At 33.8% G+C, this 21,937-nt stretch overlaps 1 protein-coding gene and 2 pseudogenes across 1 annotated transcript in view; 1 reads left to right on the top strand and 2 right to left on the bottom strand.

The window, feature by feature from the left end:
- Positions 1 to 21,937, bottom strand: part of ARID4A (AT-rich interaction domain 4A) — a 63,919-nt gene that overhangs the window by 41,113 nt on the left and 869 nt on the right. The window contains 10 exon segments of the mRNA XM_028505710.2: positions 1,325 to 1,491; positions 1,898 to 1,974; positions 3,022 to 3,097; positions 8,775 to 8,911; positions 10,159 to 10,253; positions 10,338 to 10,417; positions 17,341 to 17,431; positions 18,627 to 18,692; positions 19,559 to 19,669; positions 21,539 to 21,594. Coding sequence (XP_028361511.1) covers positions 1,325 to 1,491; positions 1,898 to 1,974; positions 3,022 to 3,097; positions 8,775 to 8,911; positions 10,159 to 10,253; positions 10,338 to 10,417; positions 17,341 to 17,431; positions 18,627 to 18,692; positions 19,559 to 19,669; positions 21,539 to 21,544 — 906 coding nt within the window. The 5' untranslated portion in view covers positions 21,545 to 21,594.
- On the bottom strand, positions 16,676 to 16,788 carry LOC114493613 (annotated as a pseudogene).
- LOC114493513 lies at positions 20,788 to 20,898 on the top strand (annotated as a pseudogene).

The raw sequence follows: 21,937 nt of genomic DNA, 5'->3' as shown, positions 1-21,937 counted from the left end.
TTTTCAGTCTGACTTGCAAATATTTGCTTTCCCTCTTAGGGCACAGCATCCGCAGGGTTATACAGCACTACTTACATTCTCTTCCACATAAAAATCAGACATTACATGAAAGGAAAAGAAAGACAGCCCATTTCAAAGCATCTGGCAAACCTCCATTGGCAACCTGCCAAGCCTCTGCTAAACCTTCCTGTCTTTCCGAGCATGCTCACTTAAAACCAACAGCATGTTACTATGGCAACTCTGTAGGCAGCCTCTAAGTATGAACCGCCATTCTGATTTCAGAGTGCATAAAACCAAGTACTGCAGGGGAAGTAAAAGGTGAGATGTGTTGTATGTCTTTCATCACACACAACTATACTAATTTTATTTCATAAATGCATTTTTACATATGTAAAACAGAAACACACATTCCACATTTTTCAAGCAAATATTTTTCATGTTCAAATAGGTCGTCTTTTTCAGTAAACTCATTCTCTTTGTCTGCCTCTAAGCCTCTTTACCTCATAACAACCAAAATATACAGAACAATTAATCCCATTTGACAAAACACTGCTGAACAGACAACAATATTCACATAAGTAATTGTGAGGAACTCCACAAGTGATTTCCTGCAATTTACAAATATACTCTAAATGACATGTTAATATTACAAAGAAAACCATCAACACTTAAAAAAACACAAGCTAAATCTTTTCTATGATTTGTCAAACTGCCAAAAAACATATTCTTTCAGTTTAGACAGAATTTTTTTTATACCCATTATGCTTGAGATACTGTGAAAGGTATGAGAGATGATTTTTGGAGTTAGATCAGACCTAGGTTCCAGTCCTTGTTCTCCACATTTAAGCTGCGCCACCTTGGGCAAGTTACTTAACTTTATGACCCTCACTTTCCTCACCTTTAAAGTAGGATCATACCAGTTACTTTCCACATGGTAAAAATTTAAATAAGTTAACACATGTAATATACCTAAACGTTACATTTCTTTCCTCCTTGGTTGTTTGGGAAAGATACTAAACAAACAAACATACATACATACATACATACATACATACAAACATCAAAATACAAGTTTACACTGATTAATCTGTAAAGCTGTTCTTTTTAACCTCTTACAGCTAAAAATTAGTTCTGATTTACTCACTACTAAGCTAGAAGCAAAAACAAAAACAAAAGAAAACCCTTTCCCCTAAATTGAGTAGAGCTAGAAAAAGACAGAAACAAATAAATACAAAAACTCTGAACAGAGGGGAAAATATACAAACGTCTAATTTTTAGAGTATTAAAATGTTTTTATATGTCACAAACACAAAATTTCACCTACCACCTCTTCTTCTTCCCTTTTGGTCTCCTTTTCCTTCTCTTCTTCATTTTCTTCAGCTGGGCCATCTTCATCATCACTGCTGGATGACTCAAGGATTTCACTTATATCCATTTTCCAATTATCAGGAACAACTCTAGCTTTTAAGAAGATGCTTGCTTTCTGCAACCCTAAGATTAAAAATATACTTCAGCAGTTTTTATTTGCTAAAATAAATAAGCAGCACAGAATAAGAGACAGGCATTAACATTTAGTCAGAAGATCTGGATTTAAATTTAGTTGTCACTTATAAAACAATACAATAAACTTGAACATATAAGTTATAATGTCATATTAATACTTATTACTATAAAAAGTACTTTTAGAAATCTGAATGGTAAAACATGAAAAGTTATACTTATCAAAAATTATAAATCATATGTTCTTTCTAGACATTAAAAAAATAGCCATCAAATAGAATGGGTATCAACTCTAAACAGTTAAAATGACAGCAAAGAATACTCAGTCTTGCTTTACTGACTATTTGCCATTTAGAGCCACATCATGAAATAATACATTGATTCATCCTTGTTTTACCTGGTTTAGCAGAGAGCTCAGATTCAGGCAGATTAAGAATGTCTACTTCCTTGATATCCTTTCTTGCTATAGAATAACTAATTATAGAGAAGGATAAAAGGGAGGCAACCATTATTAAGTAAAAATCATCACTTAAATAGTCCATGTTAACATAGAAAAATACAAACCTCAAATTCAAAATTATTTTGTCTACCAAATGTTTTAAAAAGACCACATATATCCTAATCCTTAATAAAGAGAAAAAGTAATAGAGACAAAGCTAGTATCTTAATTCTGATGATTCACATATTCTAAGTATATTAATGAGAGCCACACAATTGTAATATTTCAACCTATGCAGCTCTCCTACACACAGTATGGGGTACTTTATATCAGCATGATGTTTTCCTTACAGAAAACAACAATGTCTATTTTGTTCTTTAATATTTCTTATATTTACTATTCAGTTTAATAAATAGAAGGTAATATTAAAATACATTTATCATTGTAAGGTACTATGTCACTAAATTTTTCCAAGAATTACAACTCGTGTGTGTGTAATTTTATATCTTTTTTGGAAACAAGGCAAAGCTAAGGTTAAGAAAAGCTTCTAAAAGTCTGACTTTCAATCAGAAAAAAGTCGAAGTAATTATTCCAGTAATATGTTTTATTTAAAAGTTTCATAGTTCAAGTGTCGCATGTTCCATTCCCAGTCAGGGTAGATGCCTGGGTTGCAGGCCATGACCCACCGCACATTGATGTTTGTTTCTCTCTCTCTCTCTCCCCCTCCCTCCATTCCCTCTCTAAAAATAAATAAATAAAATCTTAAAAAAAAAAAGGTTTCATAGTTCATAATATATTAACAGTAAACATGATACACAGAATATTTAAAATTAAAGAGAAAAATCAATATCAATAGTGCTCTATTAAAAAAGTGTTTTTACTATTATTCTTATATATTATTTATTTTTATAGTTTTCCAATAAAAAATAAACTAAATTATGAAAAATCAAAACATATTAAGTAACTCAGTTCATAAAGTGATTATACTTATAAAAATAAAGTGTTGGAGCTGGGAAATTTCTATCACTGTGATTCCATTTTTTTCCCTCCCAATGTAACACAAGAAGAGATTCATTACTCACAATTTAGAATCGACAAATGATCGAACTAAACATTGGTCTTTTTTCACTGTGATGTCATCATTGCAGCTGGGAGATACTACCTAAAATATAAAATAAGAACACATTGATTCTTATTTTCCTTGCTCAAAAAATATATTCTCAAGTGGATTATATTTTATAAGAAATAGCTTCACTATCAATACCTTCCATTATTAATGAATGACTTGTAAAAGATCACCTTATAATTTTTCTTTAGCATATTAATTTTTTAGATATTTAATTTATCTGTTCATTAGATTACAAAACAAATAATTAATGAAATATAAATTACAATGCAACCACCACTTAAAAAATATTAGAATTTACCCTAAATCAAATAGTAACTCATTTATGGTCCAAAAATAAAATGATGAAAATTTGGCATATTATAATTTTTAAAAATATACCTGAATCAGAATCTATTTTGAAATAAACATCTGGCTTGCCAGAGTTCCGGCCAAGATGGAGGTGTAGGTAGAAACCCTTCACCTCCTCCCACAATCAAAAGGAGGATAACAACCAATCTAAAATCAATAAACAACCAGAAGTGCCAGAAAATCAAACTGCATGGAACTGTAACAACCAAGGAATTAAAGAAAAAGTCAAACAGAACCCCAGGCAAAGCAGGGGACTTGCAGTCAGGGCTGGCTGCAGCGAAGGGGTGGACCCCGCAGGTGCAGCTGGGTGAAGGCGAAACTGAGACTCAAGAGCTGATTGTGTACTCCAGAGGTTGCCGCAGTGGGAGAAGCTCCAAGTCTCACATGAGAGAGTTCATTGGAAGGTGCACTACAGACGAGCAGGTGACCTGCACTGTTCCCTCTCTGGCCCCTCCCCCACAGGCAGCATCTCAGAGCAGCAAGGAGGGTTGCCCTGCCCTGGTGAATACCTAAGGTCCCGCCCCCTTACAACTTAACAGGGGCCCTGAGAAAAGAAATAGGGCCCAAATGAAAGAGCAGAGCAAAACCTCAGAAAGAGAGCTAAGTGATGAGGAGATAGTCAACCTATCTGATGGAAAATTTAAATCCCTGGTAATCAAAATGCTTACAGAATTGATTGAGCTTGGTTGAAAAATGAAAGAACAAATGAAAGATACCCAAAATGAAATAAAGCATAATATTCAGGGAACCAACAGTGACAGGTAGGAAACCAGGACTCAAAGTAATAATTTGGAACAAAAGGAAGAAATAAACATCCAACTGGAACAGAATGAAGAAATAAGACAAAAAAATGAAAAGAGACTTAAGAACCTTTGGGACAACCTGAAATGTTCCAATATCTGAATTATAGGGGTACCAGAAGGAGAAGAGCAGCAGCAAGAAATTGAAAACTTATTTGAACAAACAATGAAGGAAAACTTCCCCAATCTGGTGAAGGAAACAGACTTCTAGGAAGTCTAGGAAGCTCAGAAAGTCCCAAAAAAGTTGGACCCAAAGGAACACACCAAAGTACATCATCATTAAGTTACCCAAGATTAAAGATAAGGAGAGAATCCTAAAAGCAACAAGCGGAAAGGAAACAGTTACCTACAAAGGAGTGCCCATCAGACTATCAGCTGATAGCTCAAAAGAAACCTTGCAGGCAAGAAGCGGCTGGAAAGTATTTGAAGTCATGAAAGGCAAGGACCTACATCCAAGATTACTCTATCCAGCAAAGCTTTCATTTAGAATGGAAGGACAGATAAAGTGCTTCTCAGATAAGGTCAAGTTAAAGGAGTACATCATTACCAAGTCATTATTATATGAAATGTTAAAGGGATTTATCTAAGAAAAAGATAAAAAATATGAACAGTAAAATGACATCAAACTCGCAACTATCAACAAATGAACCTAAAAGAAAAACAACAAAAAAACTAAGCAAACAAATAGAATAGGAACAGAATCAGAGAAATGGACATCTAATGGAGGGATTTCAGTGGGGAAGTGGGGGGGGGGAAGGTACAGGGAAGAAGAAGCATAATTAAGAGGCTTAAAATAGGCAGAAATAAAAAATGTTATAGGAAACAGCAAATTCAAAGAACTTATACATACAACCCATGAACATGAACTAAGGAGGGGCAATGCCAGCGGGTTGGGGGGTGCAGGGCAGAGTGGGGATACAGGGGGAAAATTGGGAAAACTGGAATAGCATAATCAAGAAAAAATACTTAAGAAAAAAAACACCTAAGTTCCCTTTCTTATCAGGGCATGTACAATTTTTGGTAATTAATTCAAATCTGAGAAAATCTGAGAACTTTTTAACTTAACCTAAAAAATAACAAATGCCTTAACATTAGTAAATAACTATTCATATATTTTATATATAATTTAGTATTTTTAAGAGATTAAAGTCTACTGATAAATAGCAAAAATGTATCTGCTCATTACCACCCCTAACACTAGTCCCTTTACTACAACCTAGCACCATTCACAAGACTTTGTTCAGTGATGAAAATCTTCTGTATCTGCATTGACCAATACAGTAGCACTGAACCACATGGGGCTAAGTGCTAGAAATGTGGCCAGTGTAACTTAGAGATTGAATTTTTAATTCTATTTAATTTTAAGTATTACATTTAAACTTTAATAGCCATATAGGGTTCATGGCTATCATATTAGACAGCATATACTCAGATACTTAAAAATTTTTGGCAGTCACATCAGCTGTCTTAACATCAAATGAAAGTAAATGTTTGTTAAATGCTGGTATTTATTAGATTTAATGTATTTGTGTGTCCTCAAGGAGTTAAGAGTATGATAAAGTGGTAAACACAAAAAGAACACAACGAAGGGTAAACACAGTGATACTCTAGGCTCAGGATGATAGGAAAACACTGTAGGAGGAAGATGCAACGTAACCTGGGAAAGGAAAGGGTGTGTCAGTAAAGGCTTAAAATAAATCTTAAAAGATGATTAGGCACAGCCTAAAGCTTAATTACCTCACCTATGAGCCACTCTAATGGCCTCCAAATTGATTCCTGTCATCTCCAGTCTTTCAACAACAATTTAACGTGCCATTTCCTCATTAACATTCTTAAACATGCAGCTCAAATAAGGTCACTTTTCTGTAAAATTCTGTGCAGAATTATGTCCAAATTCCTTAGATGAACTTTTTGTTTTAAACCCTCACCCAAGGATATGTTGATTTTTAGAGAAAGAGAGGAAGGTAGAGGGTGGGTGGAGTAGGTGGAAGGGTGCGGGGGGAGGGAGGGAGAGAGAAACATGAGAAACATCAATGGCCACCTCTTCCACACACCTGGATGTGGACTCGAACCCACAACCCAGGTATATGCCCTGACTAGGAACTGAACCCATAACTTTTTGGTATGCATGACGATACTTCACCAATTGAGCCAACCTAAATGAATTTTCAAGACTCTTCAGCACTATATCCAAACTATCTTCCCATTCCTACTATTACTCCCATACTCACAACGAAATGGATTCTGAGATCAAACAGTTCCATGAACAAACCCCTTGCTTTTTCACTTTTATGTTGTTGCTTCTAAGGAAATCCTCCAGTGAGGCACTGCTTACTAATTTTAAATCCTTCAAGGCTCAATTCAAAAGTACCTGATTCATAAATGCATTCTGGCTTTTCTTTAAATAGATGTAACCTCCCAGGACAAATCATATTATGGAACATATAGTATTTTATATTGTAGTTACTTGGATTATTCTCTGTATTAGACTATAAAATCATCAAATTTAGATTGTTTTACTCATCTTTTATTTTTCTATATCACCCGATAAATGATAAATTTGTTGATAAAAAAATTTTTTTTCTAAATCTCGTGGCAAATTATGACCTGAATATTCTGAATCCAAACCAATTTCCTTATTTGCCTGTACAAGTAAATGATTCAAAAGATTTTCAGACTTTTCCTATGTAAAGTAAATCTATTACATAGGAACTGAGTAATGTATTTACATGTACAAAGAACCCTAAAAAAAAATGGCCTAAGTTCTTTGAAAGATTCTAATCTAATTTGGGACACATTTTTGTGCCAAAATTATTACTAGAGAGGTGAATGACATCAAAACTCAGAGAAGCCCTGGCTGATATGGCTTGATGGGTTAGGCATTGTCCTGCAAACTGAGGGGTTGCTGGTCCAATTCACGATCAGGGCACATGCCTGGGCTGCAGGCTGAGCACCCCTATTGGGGTCGTGCCACAGGCAACTAGTCAAAGTATCTCTCCTTCTCTTTCTCCCTTCCCTTCTCTCCAAAAATAAATAGACAAAGTCTTAAAAAAAAAACCCAAAACTCAGAGAAAATGGGTATATTTATGTTAGTGTTTAGGGGAAATTGCGAAAAAGGTCAGACTTGAGTGGGATCTTAAGAAATATTTTAGAAGGGAGAAATAAGAAAAGTGTAGACAGGTTATTACCAAGTGTTAATGATGCTTCTCATGAAATGAAATCTCTTGTCCATCCATTCTTCTTATTCCTTCTCCCCATAACCAGAAGTAAGTTTTTCCTACCACCCCATCTAAGACTTGCATTTCCAGAGCCTGGGTGTACCTTTTCCTTCCCTAGTACTCCCTGTCTTGTTCTAGTGTCTGCACCACGTTTTTAAAATTACAATGTAATTGCCCTGGCCAGGCAGCTCAGTTTGTTGAAGCATTGTCCCAATAGTCAAGGTACAGGTTGTACCCTTGAACAGGGCACATACAAGAATCAACCAATGAATGTATAAATAAGTGAAACAACAAATTGATGTTTTTCTCTCTCTTAAAAAAAGAGAGAGAAAAAAAAAACCCCACCACCAACAAAAAAAGATGCTCATTGCCCTGACCAGTGTGACTCAACTGGTTGTTGTCCAGTAAGGCAGAAGGTCACTGGTTCAATTCCCAGTCAGGGTACATTCCTGGGTCGCGGGTTCAGTCCCTAGCTGGGGTGCATGTAAGAGGCAACCAATCCATGTTTCTCTCTCACACCAATGTTTCACTCCCTTGCTTCTCCTTCCCTTCCTGTCTCTAAAAATAAGTAAGTATCTTGAAAAAAAAAAACTTCATTAATTTAAAATAAACAAATTTACAATATAATTTTTATTTACTATGTAAGTTCTTTTAGCATATAGTGAGCTTGTGTTACAAGTCTCATGCCTCTCTCTCTTGTGGGGAACTTGGAATAAACCTGAACACACTGCAGATCTTCAGTAAATACTAGTGCTTTAAAGAAGGGGTAAAGGCTTGGAGGAGTGAAGTATCTTACAGAAGGAGCACTTAAGAAAGAACATGCGTAAAAGAGAGAGTTTACTCTGGGAATGGGAACAAACCAAGGGCTACAGATGGCCTCAAATATTAATTTAAGAAAGCATAATTGATTCATTAGGCAGTCAGTGAAGGTTTTTTGTTTTTTTTTTTAAAAGAATGGGACTATCATGACTAAATCTCTAAAGAAGTTACTGCTAGAAAACTAATCTAAATTTAGTAAAAAAATAATTCAATAATTAAGTTAAGGGAATTTGGAGGGAGTTACTACAGATCAGGCATAAAGCAGTAATGAAAATAGGAAAAAAGACCACGAACACATTTTAAAGGAACAACCGAAAGATCCCAATAGATAACCCACTACAGAGAATTAAAGAAAGGAAATAAAAGAAGAAAGTGAAGTATGTGGGACCTAAGTATGGTTGCTAATTTTGCAATAAAGTCCAAAGTAAGTTTGTGTAATACTTTCAAAATATTTCAAATGCTTGCTAAAAATCCATGTAAAACAAATACATTAAATGGTTAACTTTAGAAAGAAACCTTACTTACCAAAGCAGGATACCATTCAGTCTTCTCAGAAGCAGATACTACACTTACAACTTTTCCTAGCAGTTCATCATTGAGACGTCGTTTATCTTCATCCTCCTCTTCACTAGTTTCTTCTTCTTTTTCATCTTCATTACTAAAGTTAGAATAACTTCATCATGATCTTAACACAAACCATTTTTGATACCGTCAGAATGGTATAAATTTAACATAAATAGTGTCATTTCTAATCTGGATTACCCCAGAATAGAAGCCTTTTCATTCTTATTAGGACTGAAGAGCTGGATAATTTTTGGCCCCACAGAAGTGGTCCTGAGCTGTCCATGGTAACCATGAGTCCATTTCACCAGATCAGCGAGGACACAGGCTCTCCTGCCAACCACCCTAATTATGTCACCATTAAGTACTTACTTTACCATATACATTTTTAAGAGACTGCCCTTCAACTTTTTAATGTATGCCAGATGACGTAACTCTAATTTTCTAACAGGTTATGAAAAGATCTCATTAAAATACACCCGAGGGTTTATTTAGACAACATCTCTGGATAACTAAACAATCAGACAAACCTGTGCTAAGGAACAATGTATAGAACAACTGGCCGGTACTCTTCAAAAATGTCAGTGTCACACACACAAAAAAAGGCTGAAGAACTTTCCCAGATTAAAGGAGAATTAAAAATCATATAAACTAAATGCAATGCATGATCCTGGATTGCATCCTGGAATCAGGGGATGCTATATTTGAGGCAATTGGAGAAATCTGAAATATATATTATTAGATAACAGCATTATATCATGTTAAATTTGCTGAATTTGGTAATTGTACTCTGGTTATATAAGAAAATGTCATTGTTCTGTCACAGGTAAAGTATTTAAGGGTAAAAGGTCATGATGCATGCACCTTCCTCTTAAATGGTTCAGCCAACTAAAATTAGTATTATTAAATAAAAATAATTAATACGTATCTATAAAGAGAGGGGATGATGACACAGATATGCCAATAATGTTAATAATTAGTGAATCTAGATGAGATATGAAAGTTTATTGTATATTCTGAAAAATTTTAAGTTTGAAATGTTTTTGAAATAAAAAGATTAAAAATATATATATATACTCATTTAATAGGGGAAAATCGTCATGTCGATTATATGTTTGGCAAAGTAACTCAAAACAAAAATAACCTCTTTGAAAAAGGAGTTGTGATAATCACTGGACAAAGCAATGGGAAAAATTAAGAACACGGTGGACTCAGTAATATGTCTAACATAAGAATACAAGATACTATTGAAAAGTTACCCAAACAGATTTAGCCATCCTAGAAAAGTTATCTGCTTAATGTTATAATAACTACTGTAATTTTACTGTATATGATAATACTCACATAGGAAGAGAGGACCTCCTTCCTCTATTCGTCTTCTTTGCAATTACTGGAGTTCCAAAATGCTCTGGATTTGTTAATGGAAGCTGGTCAAGTGTCTAGATAAGAAATAGATACATTAAATCACATTTTGCTCTACCTGAGTAGCCTTTGTTCAACCCAAAAAGTCCATGTTCCCCTACCTCACTCTCAGCAAAGTGTCTCTCTCCTTTTAGGCAAAGTGAGGTGCGTCTCAATGTTCTCTCATCACCATCATCAAACACTACAATAAACAAAAGAGAAAAAAATTATGCCTACAAATAAAAATTTAACTGCACAGAATACTATTATTGCTATTTATCTAGGGTTTAATATTTGCAAGAACCATTATTTGTTATTTTTCAAAACCTTTAAAAATGTACAAAGCACATTTCATTCTATAACAAACAAATAGGTACTAAACAAACAGGTTAAGAGGCTGCCCCCAAATACTTAAGTGTCTACATCCCCTTTTCAGCTTCTAACACCACAGAACCACCTTCTTAAACCATCAGCAATATATTCGAAGGACAGATATTAAATTACCTCTACTCCTAGATGAATGAGCAAAAACTTGGTTTAAAAAAAGAAGTATTATGGGTTTTTTCTCAAGTTATCAATGGAGTATCTCTAACTTTAAGAAACTTTTGATAATGATGTTGGATTATTCTACTGCTTCTACTTATTTGTATGATAACCTGCTATCGCAGATTCTAAAGTCATAAGATTCAACTTTTGTCTTTTAGTAGAAGAGGATGTAAGAAGTTTAGACATAAATGTTAAAATGAGGAAATAATCAGAAAGATGAAATTTTAAAAAAAATTAAAAAATAAATGAAAATTACACGCAAGTTTTCTCTAAAGCTTTTACTTCTACTATAGTTTTTAGCTTTGGCTGATGTGGCTTATTGGACTGAGCACCCGCCTGCAAACTGAAAGGCCACCAGTTCAATTCCCCTTCAGGGCACATGCCTGAGTTGCACACCATAATTGGAGGGGTGCAAGGAGCAACAGATCCACGTATCTCTCCATCTTTCTCCCTCTTTTCCCCCTCTCTAAAAATAAACAAATAAAATCTTAAAAAAAGATACTTGACTGCTCAGCGCTATGAAGAAATAAAATATAAGATGGAATCCTCACCTCAGAAACTTAAAATGCACAGACATATCAACAAATGTTTGTACATTTTATGAAAATAACACATACATGGGAAAGCACACATATATACAAAAATGTTTAAGATTTAACCTTATTTTCATAATTCTAGATGTTTTTCCATTCTAACAGAATAAGTTAGCATTAAAAGAAAATTTTACATTACCTTGATTTAATAATATCTTACATCTTTTACCTTGTTATCTATACAATTACAATACTGGATTTTTAAAAAGGGTTGTTTTTATTGGCACCTTGCCTTCAAATCATAAACTTAATTTTTTACCCTAGAAACTTAATTATGTAGCAGCACTCAACTTCCTCATTATTTATCTACCTCAGTCAGTTTTTTTTAAACTAAAGACATCTAGTATAGATTCTCTTACATGCAGCAGATAATGCAGAGACAAAAGCTCCTGAAGCACATATTCAAAGTAATAATCCCACAAACGTGGCTGTTTTATACACTATCAGTGATGCAGAAATTAATGACCACCTACAGACACCATGACAGTATAAGACAACACGCTTCAACAATTACATCATTAATCTATACTTAACAGTGCTCTAAACATTTGGATCAAAATTATGAGTTGCATGGTGTCAAATCTAATAAATAAATCATTGTTCTTTGTAAATCTCAAAATTGTAAAATTATCATACCAAACAAGATAATTCTTTTTTTAAAAATATTTTATTTATTTATTTTTTAGAGAGGGAAGGGAGGGAGATAGAGAGGGAGAGAGAAACATCAATGTGCGGTTGCTGGGGGTTATGGCCTGCAACCCAGGAATGTACCCTGGCTGGGAATCGAACCTGGGACACTTTGGTTCCCAGCCCGCACTCAATCCACTGAGCTACGCCAGCCAGGGCTCAAACAAGATAATTCTTCACATTAGTGTTAATGTCCGTAAGTAAAAATCTTACATGTTCCAGTTGTCTTTAATGCCTACAATACTAAAGATGGTGACACTGGACATGGACATACATACTCACATACACACATTTAAGTAGAGGTGTGAGGAAGGAACATGAGAATATAAGACCAGTTAATAATATCAAAGCTATACAACAAATCTTTACCTCATTTTTAAAAAAGATGTTATTTATTTATTTTTAGAGAGAGGGGAATGGAGGGAGAAAGAGGGAGAGAAACATAAATGTGTGGTTGCCTCTCATGCACTCCCAACTTGGAACCTGACCCGCAACCGAGGCATGTGCTCTGACTTGGAATTGAACCAGCGACCCTTTGGTTCACAGGCCGGTGCTCAATCCACCGAGTCACACCAGCCAGGGCTTTACCTCAGTTTTTTTTTTTATCATTAATCATTCCACTGGTCATTTTTTACCACAAGTAAAATTAATGTTAAGAACAAGTGGAATTTCTCAAAAAGGGATTGTGGTACGAACAAGAATTTTACAGCTTTATATAGGAACAAAGAAAAACAGTATGAGACTTTTTTTAAAATTCATACAACTATATAAATTGTGCATTTGAGTACTTTATACAAGTCTGTTAAGCCATGTAACTTCTCAAGATTTTCTGCAAGACAAACAGAAAATCCAGCAACATAGGGGACCAATTAATCATGACATCCCTGGTTATCAAAATCATGCAGTTCCATCTACAAGAAGTTTTCCTCATAACTTCTAAGAATCATTTAAAAGAATATAAAATTTATTGGCATTGAAGAGTGACTCTGGCATTTTGATAATAATTAACTGGTTTCTATAATAAATTTCACTTAAGTTGAAGATGTATACCACAGCATACCAAGAGAATAAAAGTAAGACTATTAGGATTTAGTAAGTCTCTGGAATTGCTTACTCTTGCAAAAAGTGGTATTTAAATAGGTTATTCATTGAGTGCAACAGAACAGATACAATATAACAAAAGTAGTATCTCTGTTATTATGTTACATATAAACACTAAAACCTAATTTGAGAAAAATGATAAAGCCCAGACTCTCTTGATTAACATTAATCATTCTAGGCAAAATAATGCTAATGCAAAAAAATATACAAAGCCTAACCCTAAAATGTTAGAATTCAAAGAAAAAAACAACAAAGATCTGATCTAACTACTAAATACAAAAAATCTACCTGTTATCATAATGCTGTTAGATGCGGGAAGATAGTAACAGAATTACAGTAAATTAACTTTATTTACCCACTATATAATTGGCTATCACTTATTAGCTGCTTCTATGTCCTGATCCTCACAGCAGCCTCTGCAAGATAGGAATCACTATCTTTTATAGACAAAGAAACGGAAAAGCAAAATGTTAATCAATGAGGTACAATTTAGTTAAGGATGATCAAAATGCATAATAAATAGGTATGAAGGAAAGGCATAAAATGAACATGAAAAGCAAGAATTCTGACTTTGGAAAAATAAGTATTATCATTATGTCTGTATATTTTGATTACAATTAAACTATTTCACAAAATGGAATAAAAACTTTAAAATTAAAAATATACACACAGCCTGTTACTCATAAAATCATGAACAAGAACTATACAAGTCCCTCAACAACTAAGGTCAAAAACTTCAGGAACCTGGAAACTTAAGAAATTAACATTAAAATGTCTAATTAACAAAATATGGGAATGCTAAGTCTTATGGAAGGATATTTAAACAATGAGTTAAAGCCTATCACAGGATTGAATAGATTTCTTTTGTTGTTTAGTATTTTTTTCTTATTTAAGTCACTGGAATAACCACCTACTTTTGAAAACGATTTATGGTTGATTTTGGTTATAAGAAAATTTGTCAGAAGAGGCTCCAACTAAATTAAAAGCCTTATAACTCTGCATGCAGCACATTCCAAAAAAGTCAGTCCATTCACCAGTTTAATCTAAACTAGAAATTCCACGAGATGATACAACTGATGTGCAAAACAGTAACTATAAGGCATGAAAAAATTAAGAATTTAAAAAATAATTTGTCACAAAAATATATAAACTCTCAAGTAGATTTCAGTATTGGTTCACAATGGTCTAAACTACATATTCTAAACTACAGTATTTAAACAGCATTTTCCCTTATTTTTCAAATTCGATGTTATTTTCATATTCAAAAAAGTAAAAGATGAGCACTTTTAGAATGTCTAATTGACAGTTGTATTTACCAGATGTTAATGGCAACGTTCAAGTGTAGATATAAATTCTATTCCCAATTTTGATACCTTGGAATGACAGGAGCGGTAACAACACACTTCCATACACTACAGATTCCTTATCTTTAATGCAAGGAAAAGAACTGCCAAATGCATAAACCATGCTAGGATGCACTGTTTTATGATACGAGAGAGGAAATATTTTCAAGGTTCAAAAAACAAACAAAAAGTCCAGTGCTGGAGCTATTTATTGCTCAACATTAGGAGGTAAGCTACTATTAAATTTTTTAAAGTTGAGTTATAGTAGTTCTAAAACCTCCTCTAAAATTGATTATTCAACTATAATAGGAACAATTAATAAATGTATTACATAAAGTTGATATCCCTGACTCATTGCTAACTTTTGATCTCCAGTGATCATTAATTTGTATTTTATCCAAACCAGCAGATATCCTTTGTTTTGTTTTTAATAATCTGATATAATTTCAAGATCTCTTTTTAAAGTCATAATGAACATTTATACTTTGTGTAACTTTCTGTTTCTACCTATACAACACTATGAACTAGAAATCAAGAAAAATTGCAGAAAAGAGCAATTAAACCCAAGAGGTAGTAGGAACTCAATTAAAGAAAAATATAGGAAGTCCACGACCTCTAATAAATTATTCATTATATTCAAATCATTCTTTATGTGGTCTACATTCCTCAATACTTAAACATTCTTTACAGCAGAGTGCTACATTGAATATACTTAAGTAAATAATGCCTCTTAATGCCTTAAATTGTTTAGGTCATTCTCTCTCATTAGACAGGTACAAAAATTTAAATATTTTAATTTTTTCTCTTGAATAAATATGTTTGTCCAAGTATGGTTTGTTTTTCTAAGTGCATTGTAGCTACATTAAATTCAGCCATTGTGCATATAAAAAGAAAATGTCTTGGGTTGCCACCCCCAGATCTACTAAATTAGAGATTTGGGATCCTCAAACCTCATTTTTTAAACAAGCACCAAGTGATTCTTATGTACACTAATGATTGTGATATGTGAATTATATGCAATTACAATTCGAAGCTCTTTGAGAACAATTATACAATTTCTTCTGTAATTACTCATCATAGAAAATCACCATAGAGAATGCTCAGTAGCAACTAGTTCTTAGAAATGCTAAAATGTCTTTCATGTGAAGAGTAGAGATTGCTATTCATAATTTAAGGATTATTGTAGGGTCCAGAAACCAAGAATATGAAAACCTGAAAAGTATTGCTTCTGTAGAAGTGTGAGCACTGTTATCAGTAAAACTACACAAGTATGGTGAATGCAACCTTGATATTGGGTACCAAATAGAAACCAGTATTAGTATTTTAACTTTCCTCATATAATTCCCCATGATTCTGAACATATCAACTCCTGTAAATTTTACCACTGCCTTTTTTATATAGCAAAACTGTATTTAATCTAGAAAAGTTAACATTAGCTTAATTTTTAAATCTCTAACAACTACCAATAACCACAACTAAGCTTCCTAAAAATATGTAGTTTAGAATAATAGACCATTGTGAACCAATACCAACTTCTAGGTACAAGAATGAAAATGTCAGAGGCCCTGGCCAGGAAGCTCAGTTGGTTAGAGCACTGTGCTGATACACCAAGGTTGTGGGTTCAATCCCCAGTCAGACAGCACAAAAGAATCAACTGATAAAAGCATGGATAAGTGGGAGAACAAATCAGTGTTCTCTCTCTTTAAATCAATTAAAAAAATTTTTAATGGATAGAAAATAGTAGTTAAGTACTGTAAATCACTAGTAATACTAAAAAATCCCGAAGCAGTACAATTTTTAACCAAAGCGTGTTCTTCAGCTTTGATCATGAACTGGAGATGAAAAAAACTAAAAGTAAAGCTAAGGGCCACTTCTCTTCCTTCTACAAGGAAACCACAACACTATCATTACTATTTATATCAAGACATAATGTAAAAACCAAACAGTGCTATACATTTTCAGTGTAAAACCAAGAATTGGATGTTATCCACAGGATTGTGTAGTTTGAAAGTAGAGAGAAAATTAGAAATGTTAATAGTTGATATTTTCATCACCATAATGACAGCAACTATGGAACTACATTTAGGTTTTAATTTATTTGTATCATGCCACTTGTTGCTACTCACTATAGTAAAGTATTTTTAAAGCTAGTATAAGCTTATGTATGGAACATAAGAGTACATTCACATTAGTGGCATGTATCTTCTGTTTCTTTTTCCATGTCATCCTTGCACAAGGGCCATGCTAATATTCTTTGTACCATTCCAATTTTAGTGTATGTAATGTGCTGCCAAAGTTATTATGTATATATCTTTCTTGAAAGGTATTAGTAAAGGCCCTCACTATACCCAATTTCAAAAATTAAACTACAATTACCTAGGCTTGAATCTACTCTGGTCAGAATATTTTTAGTCTTTAAATTCTATGTTAGCATCTACACTACCCTTATATAAAATAGGCCGCAATACAAAAAAAGATAGCAACTATTCAATCTTAATTGTAATTACAGAAAAAGTTAAAAAGCCTGATTATTTATAATACTAAGTTGTATTGACTTTTCTTATGGAACAAAAATAACCATACTTTAACTTTTAGTTTCTTTTCAATTTAACTTTATTGAAAAGAAATATCAAGATAACCTGAGAAGTATATTCTTAGATGAAACAGCCACAAGTGGCCAACTTATTATGAGATTTATTTTTGTTACTGGAAGGGTGCCAAAATTTTAGCCAACTATATCAAGTAACTTGATAGGAAAAAATATGAATTCTTCTGCCAACAGAGTGATTCAGTGTATTTACAAAATAGAGGTATATGCAACTCCCAAATGGTTAAATTACTACTTAACTACTTACCCACAGTGTACCAACTAGCATCTGTCAACTTGCTGATAATAGCTTCCTGAAAAGATCCATCAGATGTCCTTGTTTCAACAATAGCTCCAACCTACAACACAAAATCAAAATTTCATTACCAAATTTAAACAAACCAAATCACTATTGTGTGCGTAACCCCCTCCCCTAAATCTTAGAATAATTCTAATTTTCATTGGCTTAAACCTTTATCACTTACAGTGCTCATGTATTTATTGTGCAATTTAAGCCCCTCTTTGGTATAAGGAAGGAAGATATTATTACCCACACTTTACACACTGAAAACTGTGACTCAGAGAAAATAATTTGCAGAGTACAGGGTAGAACCCAGTTACTTAAGTCTTACTTCAGAGCTTTTCTACTATAATCCACTGTCTTAAAAAAAACCAACAACTGTGGAATATAAGAACTGAAAAAACCGTATGACACTGCAAAATTAGCTCCAGTTTTCTTTCATAGAAATATTAGATTCAGCATTTGTATTTAAGGGACCTTTTGTACTAAAGATTCACCTGGAAAGAGCATTGGACCAACTGAACTTCTTTCAGCTTCCAGACCTTTGTATACCAGATATTAACCAAAGTAGTACTTAGATATAACAAAGGTTACATAAACAAATGGCCAGAAAGAAACAGAAAACATAAGTATCCATTCAACTGAATTAAGAAGTCAACATAGTTTACTTGGTAAGGTGGAAAGAAAAACACTAGATTCAGAGTTGTAATATTTTAGTATATTACTTTGCAAGCTAAACATATATGACAACAATATAAAAAACAAAATAGAGCATTCAATCTAAGAATTAAAAAAAGGCGGCTCAAAAAAATCATGTTTTTATATATTAAATTATTATTTTGTAAGATGTTTAACATTCTTAAGGACATAGCCATTGTAGTATCATAGTTTATACTAATTATACAACATCACATTTGTATTTTTGTTCTCTGGTTAACCTTACAAAAATTTCAAACTGTTATCTACAGATGTAAAAAATCTCTAAGTAATGTGTGAATTCACCATTTCAGATTTTATTGTTTTTTAAAGATTTTACTTATTTTAGAGTGAGAGAAAGGAGAACAGAAAGACAGGGAGAGAAACATCAATCAGCTCTCACACACCCCCAACTGGGGAGCTGACCCACAACCCAGGCATGTGCCCTGAATGGGTATCAAACTGCCAGCTTATGGTTTGCAGGCTAGAGCCCACCTCACTGAGCCACACCAGCCAGAGCTCATCATTTGAGATTTTAAACTGTAGAACATACATACTCTTAAAGGACCCTTTACTTGGTCATCTTGCACCAACTGTGTAGTATTATCCTGTTTCAGGAGTACCTGAAAAACATTTTTACACAATTCATGTTACTTCTAAAACAATAAATACATTTATGGTAACACTGTAACGTGTTTAATCTATGCTTTCTTAGTATCCTGTGGTTACTCCTATTACAATACTTATTACATTGCCTTTTATTGATGTTTATTATCTCTCTCATTAACTGTGAGCTCCTTGAAGGCTAGAGTCCTCCTTCATCACTGTGGGCCCAGCAGTTAGCAAATGTCAATGCATATTACAGGCATTTAATAAATGTTTGTTGAATTAATGAACTATAACTAAGATTATTAAAAACATTTGTATAGGAAAATTACTATAAGGAAACAAAAATTGTGAATAGTATTTCTGAGAGGTAAGCAATTGGCATTAATCCTTTGGTACATTGCTATATTTTAAATTGTGTACAGGAATAATATGTTAACTTTTTTTCTGGTTATAAAAATGTCTTAAAAATAAAATTTCTAAATCATTTTAATGCTTTCTTCAAAACACAATTCCCACTGTATTACTTTTCTAATCACTTGAAATTGTCTCAACACAGACATTATGAAAAAGGAGAAATAGGTTATAGTCTAAGTAAGTACGATACCACAAATAGGAAAGATCCAAATGACAGGAAGCAACACGAACACGGCATTTTCATGCAAACATTTTGGAATAATTTCTCATTTTGAGTTCTTTATTTCTCAAATTCTAATGTGCTTTTCCTGTAGTTTTATATATAATGGTATTTTCACACAGTAATGAATTCAGTAAGTGAAGTGATGATTCAGTAAATAAACTGTTGATTTGCAGTTTCCCACCTCCCTGATACTTTTCAATCCAGACTTAATAAAGCTGTTGCATAAAAAGAAAAAAAAATTACCTTAACTTTTACCAGCCTTTTCACAGTCTTAATTTTTGCCTCACAGAAGGCACCTCGGTACTTGGCACTTACATCAGTTCCCACTGTCAGGTAGGCAGGCTCATCCGCCGCCTGATGAAAGGAAGATAAAAAGTGAGTTTCACTACTATTTTCCCCTACTCCAACCTCAAGTCTCATTAAAAGGTTGTGTTTAAAGTAATCAAAACAATTAACTCTAATTATTTAATATTACTGATAATTTGAAAATATCCCAAAGCAAACACTTTATTAACAATCCTCTATTTTATAAACTATATCCTGATTACATAAAACATTTTACATAGTAACTGAGTATCAGTAGGGAAATACAATAATATTTTTTCTTCCAGAGACAAAATATTTCAACCATTTTACAATTTACTTAAGAAATTAAAAATAAGAAAAAACAAACAGAAACATATATACATATTAGGTACCTTGTAAAACTTTAAGTTATTCAATTACAGCTATAATACTTTGTTATTCAATTACGTCCTCTGGAAAATTTTGTTTCCAAATTAAAATACAATGCTATTAAAATTAACACCAACAATACATAATTAAATGTTTATTAATATAGTTACATAAAGGCAACATCTTTCTGGATACAGTATAACTGTAGAGATAACAAATGAATTCAATCCTTTTGATAAAGAGAGCATTATTTGAAAAAAAATCATTGGCTAAAAGCTGCATTTTAAAGATTTAAGTCTGATGAATACAGAGACATAAACAGATGGCTCAATACTTGCAGCCCTACCAGTTTACCACACTACTCTTTTTGATATATATATATATGGCTTTGCTAAAAAATGTCTACTCTTAGTCAATCACCATAAAATACATTGAAAAGTGTGAGAAATTTCATTCTATGATTCATTTTGATCTTAACAATAGCAGAATGACTGCTATCTCAATCTGTCATTTTCCCTGTTTTTTTTTTTCTTCAAAAAGTATACTCATACAATTGTGATTCAATATTGCTAAGTACAAAAGTTACAGTGTACATTTTAGAGATATACTTTTAAGTAGAAAATAATTTTCATTTTCCAGTAAGGTTTCGCAAGTAACATTAAAGGTTATATGGGTCACTTCACAGAGATAAGAAAACAAGAGAAAATTTGGAAAAGAAAATGCTGGATTTTAGAGCTTACTACCCTGAAACAGTAAACGACTAAGGAATCAAGTATCTTTTAAAGTTAATGTACATAAAGACTATACTTTCAGGGATCATCTCTACAGTTCGTTACTATAGTTAGTGTATTTACAAATAATGCAAATTGAAAAGGAGTATCTTTAGCAAGTGAACACTGAACATCTGAGTTGAAACATTCTATGCTACAACACTACAGACTGTTACACCTTCCTTTCTCTTTAAACCTCACATATGTTTGCAAGATTAGTTGTCTTCAGAAGTATACATATATTTATTAGGTTGGCTATATTTAAACATATTTATTATAACAACTGAACTAGAACTACTAGTTTTAGTTCACCTTCAAATATTTTAGCCACAGAATTTCACTTTATCCCCAACAAGAATGATACCTCCCTTACACGATCACATATTGTTCCTTAGAAAATCACAATGACACTGGGGAAGAATAAAAATTTCAAAAAACTACCCCAAAGAACCAAAGCAGGACAAAAGCTTTACTTCTGCAAAGGTTGCTGCCAACACAGGAAGTGTTTAAAAATACTAGCCCAATGGACAACAATGGAAAGGCTGCAACAGCCTTTCCAAAGTGCTAACTGCTTCAGAGAGGGGCCGAAATGACTGCATTTAGACACAACGATCATTTCTCACCCATTCAATACGTCCTCCTTTTCAGAAAGCGCTGCTTAGTAGAGGAATCAATTTTGAGCAGCAAAAAAAAAAAAAAAAGGCATTCCACACAGCACTAGCCTCTATACAGGCTGTGTCCAGGGCACGAGGTTCACAGCGGCGATGACTCCACTTACCTTCATTTTATTGGTGACCTATGGGGTTCCAGCTCAACCAGCTAAGTACTCCGTCGCTAGAACCATGGTAGGGGGGGGGGGGGGAGAAAGACAAGCCAGAATCAGTCCACAGAGGGGAGCGACTCGAGGAAAGAAAGTAAACAAATGCCAGCGGGGAAGGGCAGAACCCTCACCAGCAATGGGATAAGAAGATCCCCTCCGAGGGTAACTGGGACACAGGGGCGGAGGGTGCAGCGAGAATGCCGCGGGCGCCCGTTCCGCCCTGGACTTCGCCAGCGGCCCACCGCGCCCCCGCCTCGCTCGCCACTTTGACCCGGAATGCTCAACTCGGATCCCCAGGACCGATCGCTCAGGAAAAGGACACGGCACTGTCTGGGCTTCCCGTACTCCCCGATAGGC

The sequence above is a fragment of the Phyllostomus discolor genome, chromosome 1 (genome assembly GCF_004126475.2).
Source record: "Phyllostomus discolor isolate MPI-MPIP mPhyDis1 chromosome 1, mPhyDis1.pri.v3, whole genome shotgun sequence".
NCBI lineage: Eukaryota > Metazoa > Chordata > Mammalia > Chiroptera > Phyllostomidae > Phyllostomus > Phyllostomus discolor.
The sequence above is the reverse complement of the archived record's forward strand: the minus strand, read 5'-3'. Positions and strand labels throughout refer to the sequence as shown.